This window comes from Palaemon carinicauda, chromosome 4 (assembly GCF_036898095.1).
Source record: "Palaemon carinicauda isolate YSFRI2023 chromosome 4, ASM3689809v2, whole genome shotgun sequence".
Lineage (NCBI taxonomy): Eukaryota > Metazoa > Arthropoda > Malacostraca > Decapoda > Palaemonidae > Palaemon > Palaemon carinicauda.
Genome location: NC_090728.1, coordinates 198,582,292 through 198,589,434, shown reverse-complemented (window position 1 = coordinate 198,589,434; position 7,143 = coordinate 198,582,292). Strand labels below are relative to the sequence as shown.

Genomic DNA, 7,143 nt, shown 5'->3' with positions numbered 1-7,143 from the left:
TTAAGGGTGATTCATCCAGGAAGGGGGATGTGCAGACAATTCATATAACTTTCAGCAGTGAAGCATCCAATCTGCTGGGCTTCAGAGCTGATACAGAATATATAATCTATGGAAAAGGAGAGAAAAAAGAGGTTTCAAGCTATACATTCCCATCTGAAAATTGTGGAGTTGATTATATGTATATTTATTCGGATGTGATACAGCCGAGTTACTTTGCTGGCAGACTTGTAAATATTTTAGACTGTTTCCATATAGATAATGGCAAGAATAGAGGTATACATAACACATTATATAAACCTCTAAATACAAAGGTGTTGGATCAAATATCTATAATCATCACGGATCAGAATGGGAGAATCATAAGATTCGTTGAAAACTCTAGCGTGACCTGCGTCCTCCATGTCAGGGTTAGGTGAATAAAATGATAAATACCGATGTACCTAGCATTAATTGACAATTGACCATCACAGGAGGCTGTACTACTGCAGAGTTTTTTTTTTCTTTTTATATTACTATTTCGGAGTAGATACGATCAAGATCATGAGACTGACCTTCATTCCACCATCAGAAGAGGAATTTAGGAGGCTTTTTCTTTCTCCACCCCTAAGAAGAGGTGGTGGGCTAGAAGATATTTCAATATTTTATCCGACTCGAAGACGGGGAGGAAGTGTGTTGTCAGCTATATCAGGGGTGGCTAGGAGGGTATTACTATTTATATTCAAGGCTCTCAATCCTTCAGCTAAGGAATTTGGTAGGGCTGTAATGTCCGATATGATCACTGCGGAAAGACCATTAAAGGAATCTTTAAAAAAACATGGAGTTCAGGCATTGAAGTCAACAGGGTTATGACTTCTAAAAGGTTCAGGAAAGAGAAGGAAGGCAAAAAAAGGAAGCAGTTTGAAAGTGATTCGTAAGACTAAGAAGGAGTTTGGAGGAATGCGGAGATTGCATAAGAATGATGTGTATAACCTTCTACATTCATTAGGACGTGGGACATCATAGGGTTTGTATTCTTTCTTTAATCTCATTTCATAACTAAGCAGAATTTTTAACTTCACATCATGGCTGGAATGACACCGAATACCCCAGGAAGGGGAAATAAGATTCCCGTATCCTCGTATATGGCAGGAATATCTGAATCATATCCAAATGTTAACAGGCAGCGACTAATTGAAAGTTCAATTAATTCTAAAGAGAGGGTAGACTTCATGCCCAGTAATGTGGGAATTAATCAGGTATTGTCTGATAGGTATATAGAATTTCGTGTGAATGGGGTGGTCGGTTCCTTTCTTGATTTATCGAGTATAACATTAGAATTATTCATTCGTATCACTAGAAATGGTGTCAATTTAACAGCGGCACAAAATGTGGGAGTAGTAAACGGGGTGAGTAATACATTATTCAAGTCCGTATCCGTCTTTCTGAATGAAAAGATGGTCGAGTCATGTCCTTTATACAATTATTTATCTTATATGAAGATGTTGATGAATGTGAAGCCGGACTCACTCGAGAATATAGCGAGGTGTGGATATTTCTATGATGATTATTGTAAAGAGCACGGGATTACGAGGCAATATACTGATGATACATCTAAGGAGGGGGAGTGTTTGGAAGTTAAGCAGATGCCCAAGCTTAAAATCTATGGAATTAACACATACTTCCCAATATTACTAGATTTAGCAACTATTGACATGTATCTAATGGATTTTGTCAATCTGAGAATTCGATTAGAGTTAGCGAATGATAGTTGGGTTATGAACACGGATAAGGAGGGACATTTAAATAATCTGACAATACAGCAATCGAAGTTATGGATAGATCTTGTCACTCCTCATTATAACGCAATGGCTGCGTTGAATCAGTCATTATTATCAAAGCCTATACAATACATATTCAGTAAGTCTCTTTATAAGACATACGTTGTTGGGATTAATGAATCGTCAATAATGATAGATGAACCTTTTGGTTCATGCATTCCAGACAAGATGACACTAGCACTAATTGATATGAGACATTTTTCAGGGGATTATACAAGAAACCCATTATTCTTCCACCATGCAAATGTAAATAATATACATATCACCATTAACGGAAGTACCGTATATAATATAAACGCAGCATTCCCAGAGAGAGTTGTGCAGGCGTATTATGAATCTCGGAAGGCTATTGGCATAGATGATGAGAATATTATATCCCTGGATAGTTTTACGGAGGGGAGAACCATTTTTAATTTTAATTTCGTACATGAGGATATGGAAGAAGCTCTACCAGTAGAGAGATCAGCCAGTATGCGAATCATTTTAAAATTGACTACAGCAGTAACGACACCCCATCTCATTATGCTTTTTGGAGATACTACGGGTATTTTATCGATTGATGCGGACAGGATTATTCATTGTGATGTGAGGGGTTAGGACTGATGGATACTAGAGAGCTGGTTAGAGCTCTAAGGGGGAGGGTGGGGAAATTAGTGAATTACGTAGGCATATTTTCTTCTGATCATGTGGGAGGTATAAGGTTGAGGTCATACAGGGAGGAAGCTATCACCTTCATCGCAAATACGTTGGAAACCTCTTCAGACATCAATAGCATGGGACACTGGGTCTGCTTTTATGTGGCTAAGTCACCTGAAAATTATATGATATTCTTTGATAGTTATGGTATTAGCCCAGAGATATACAGTATGCATTTCTTGACCTTCTTCAAGAGGAATAAATCCTTTGAATTGTTCAAATTCATGACACCAATCCAGCCAGATTTATCATATAAGTGTGGGTTATATGTTTTATACTTCATACATTCAGTTAGTCATTACGGGGTAGGGTATACGTTACGGAAAATAAAGACCATGTTTTCCACCAGTAATTTAAGGCTAACTGATGGGATAGTAGCTAATTATTATTTCACTCGTTTGATGAGACGCTGCTCTGAGTATAAAGGGAGAGAAAAGAGAGCGATTACATATAAAGAATGCATCAGAATGAGGGATAACTATGAACCTTCCTGAGTCTAATTATTAGAAATAGTCATGATAGGGGATGTCCTACGTTTGCACGAGTTTATTTATATCCATGACGGTGAGTTAATTTCTATTTTCTTTTTTTTATTAATTTATTAATTAGGGCCGGGAATTATTCATGGGATTAATTCATTCCTTAGTGGAGGTGGCATCATGAGTCGAATGAGTTATTTGTTTTATACCTTATCAGGATTCCAACCAGACCATTTATCTCAGCAGTGGAGGATGAAAACTAATAATTCTAAACCGTGGAGCACAGTGAGGTTGGGATACGAGAGGGCTTTGATGTCCTTCAAGAAGTTCACAAAAATGACATTGGAAGCATTCTTACAAATCTGCTTAAAATTTGTATGTTAGGAGAAATGAGAAATACATGCATATATAAAGATCAGTCTGGTTGTATAAGATAAATAAAATACTGCTTTTTAAAGTATTACTTTCACTATCCAATGCATGCGAAACCTTATGATGCTGACGAGAAAGATAACATTCATCGTCACGAGGAGACATTCGTAGATCTGTTTATTCAGGCATCATGAGTCGAATGAGTTATTTGTTTTATACCTTATCAGGATTCCAACCAGACCATTTATCTCAGCAGTGGAGGATGAAAACTAATAATTCTAAACCGTGGAGCACAGTGAGGTTGGGATACGAGAGGGCTTTGATGTCCTTCAAGAAGTTCACAAATATGACATTGGAAGCATTCTTACAAATCTGCTTAAAATTTGTATGTTAGGAGAAATGAGAAATACATGCATATATAAAGATCAGTCTGGTTGTATAAGATAAATAAAATACTGCTTTTTAAAGTATTACTTTCACTATCCAATGCATGCGAAACCTTATGATGCTGACGAGAAAGATAACATTCATCGTCACGAGGAGACATTCGTAGATCTGTTTATTCAGGTGTTATCGTATCAAGTATTGTGGCTTATCATCATCACGAGAAAGATAACACATTGTCAGCAGGACAAAATATACCTACATCTGTTTATTCAGGTGTTATTGTAATATTGTAATAATTTTATTAACAATAATTTCAAAATATAACGATAATTTTAATCATTTCCATAATAATTATTTAAGTTTGAATGATGGATTCGTGTTATTATTATTATTATTATTATTATTATTATTATTATTATTATTATTATTATTATTATTATTATTATTATTGTACTGGGTTGTTCAAGGATAGACATTAGTCGTAACAGTTGTTTATTGTTAACAAGAAGTTTCAACCTGAAATATATATTCCAGGTAATACAAAATAATATAATGCCACCAGCTATAAAAATTTTGAATTCCGCCGATTTAATCAATAATAATAATAATGAGTATTGTAATAAACAATAATTTCAAAATATAACGATAACTTTAATAATTCCCATAATAACTATTTAAGATTGAATGATAGCTCCCTTATGCAATATTGATAAGTGAAAGGGGGAGTTGAAATCTTACATCCATCATTGGAATTTCGTATTCAGTCTTTAAGTTATAAATGAGATATCAACATTGTAAACAAAATGTTAATACCGTGTCTGGCCTTTTATAATATTCATTAAAAGGGTGAAGTTTAGCCTTATCATCTTAAAAAAGGGGTGATGTTTAGCCATTTAATCTTGATTAATAGGGTGAAGTTTAACCAATGCATATACATATACACACACATATATTATCTTGATGTCTGGATTCACTCTCATATCTCAGGATCCGAGACCCAAGGTGGAACCACCCAGAGACAATAGCTTCTGGCCAGCCAGGGGATCGAACCATTTTTTCACTCACTTGATGGGTTAGGTTAGGTTAGGTTAGGTTAGGTTTAAGATTGAATGTTTAGCTTAGGTTAGGTTAGGTTTAAGATTGAATGGTTAGGTTAGGTTGGGTTAGGTTAGGTTAGGTTAGAGAGAGAGAGAGAGAGAGAGAGAGAGAGAGAGGGAGAGAGAGAGAGAGAGATACGGTAAGGGTAGTCAATGAGGTTAAGAGAAGGGGGGTGGAGTTAGGTTAGAGATAGCCAGTGAGGTTAAGGGAGGAGCTGGAGTTAGGTTTGGGGGGGACACCCTTGTGGATCGATTTCCTTATCGCTATATGGATCCAAAACTAGCCATTTTCCCTACTATATATATATATATATATATATATATATATATATATATATATATATATATATATATATATATATATATATATATATATATATATATTCATATATTCAAATAAGCCATATATATTTTTGATACATTAATGTCTGGATTCTCTTAACGACCTCGGGATCAGAGCCCCAGGCGAAATCACACAAAGACAAGAGCTTGGCTCCGGCCGGGAATCGAACCCTGGTCGGCAAGCTTGTACAGACAGTGACTAACCCACTTGGGTTAGGTTAGGTTAGGTTAGGTTAGAGAGAGAGAGAGAGAGAGAGAGAGAGAGAGAGAGAGAGATAGAGAGAGATACGGTAAGGGTAGTCAATGAGGTTAAGAGAAGGGGGGTGGAGTTAAGTTAGAGATAGCCAGTGAGGTTAAGGGAGGGGCTGGAGTTAGGTTTGGGGGGGACACCCTTGTGGATTGATTTCCTTATCGCTATATGGATCCAAAACTAGCCATTTTCCCTACTGTGGTCTCCTCAAATAAATCACGTAATGTTAGTCATCCTTACGATGGCTTAGAGGAAAGGTTGGCATCTGTCAGCATCCCACCTTTACGAAGTAAAAAATGTAATGGCAGACTCCCTATCTCGGACACAACATCTAGAGACGGAGTGGTCTCTAGACGAAAAATCATTCTCATTCGTGCAGGATCAAGTCCCTGGACTTCAAGTTGGATCTGTTTGCGACGAGCCTCAATAAGAAACTTCCCTGCTCTGTAGAACCGAATATGGATCTAACAGCAGTGAACATGGATGCGATGACTCTGTTTTGGAATAGTTGGGCGGAGATTAACCTGTTTCTACCCTTCAATCTCCTCATGAAGGTTCTGGACAAGCTTCTATTGTTCAACGGGATAGTGGCCCTGGTTGCTCCTCAGTGACCGAAAATCAACTGGTTCAAATGGTGACAGAATTAAACCACAAGTTGGTGCCTTTGTCAACCTGATTTTGTCCCATGAGGTACAGCGAAAGATTGTCTACACTTCATCATGGAGAACGAATAACCTTCATCTCATGATTTTTTCGCCTTAGCTCTGGAAAAGAGATTTAAAATTCAACGTGACAATTTGGAGTTGGCAGAAAATTATAAGACTTCCTCTGCCTTTACCCAGTATGAAATGTCGTGGAAGAAATTGGTCAAATACGTCAAAGACAAGAATCTAGATTCAATTACCATATATTTTTGTTTAGGTTTTTTGATTGAATTACGCACGCAATATCTATCTTCCATCACGATCTCGTCGTACAAGTCAGCCCTTGCTAGATCTATTATATACTCCTCTGATATCGACTTCAACTCGGATCTCTTCAATAAGATTCCGAAAGCTTGTGCAAGGTTGCGACTGTCGTCTCCGCCGAAACCTATCTCTTGGTCTTTGGACAAGGTGTTACAATTCGCTTCGAAAATTGACAATCAAACTGCTTCTCTTAGTGATCTGACTCAAAAGTTATTTTTCTGGTTGCGATAGCTTCTGGTGTTCGTTCTAGTGAGAATGTGGCTCTCTCCAGAGGCGAAGGTCACATTGAATTTGTGGATACTGGTGAGGTTAATTTATACCCTGATCTCGCTTTTTTAACTAAGAATGAACTTCCCTCGAAACGTTGGGGTCCATGGAAAATAGTTCCCCTGAAGAGTGATCTCTCCCTGTGCCCAGTGCAGTGCTTAAAAGTGTATTTATTAAGATCAGTGCAGTTTAAGGTTGGTCAATTATTTCAGGGGGAAACAGTGGGAACAGAGTTTTCTTTGAAACAGTTAAGAGCAAAGATTACTCATCTTATAAGAACAGCGGACCTGGCTAATATGCCATTGGGTTATGACCCTATGATAGGGGCTTCATCAATAAATTTTTTCCAGTACATGTCCTTTGAGGGTTTACAGGCATATACAGGTTGGAAGTCCACTAGGGTTTTCTTCAGGCATTATCTGAAACAATTGGAAGATACGTCATTTTGTAGTGGCAGCAGGTAATGTT

The 7,143-nt window shown here is 37.3% G+C and overlaps 1 protein-coding gene across 1 annotated transcript; it reads left to right on the top strand.

Moving 5' to 3' along the window:
• The first annotated feature begins 1,061 nt into the window (after nucleotides 1–1,061).
• LOC137639248 (uncharacterized) lies at nucleotides 1,062–2,414 on the top strand. Its single transcript, XM_068371538.1, has one exon. It carries the CDS (start codon nucleotides 1,062–1,064, stop codon nucleotides 2,412–2,414), a length of 1,353 nt encoding a protein of 450 aa, XP_068227639.1.
• Nucleotides 2,415–7,143: the final 4,729 nt, after the last annotated feature.

Excerpts from the sequence above, each read along its gene's own strand:
- LOC137639248 (XM_068371538.1), top strand. The coding sequence starts at position 1,062 with ATGGCTGGAATGACACCGAATACCCCAGGAAGGGGAAATAAGATTCCC.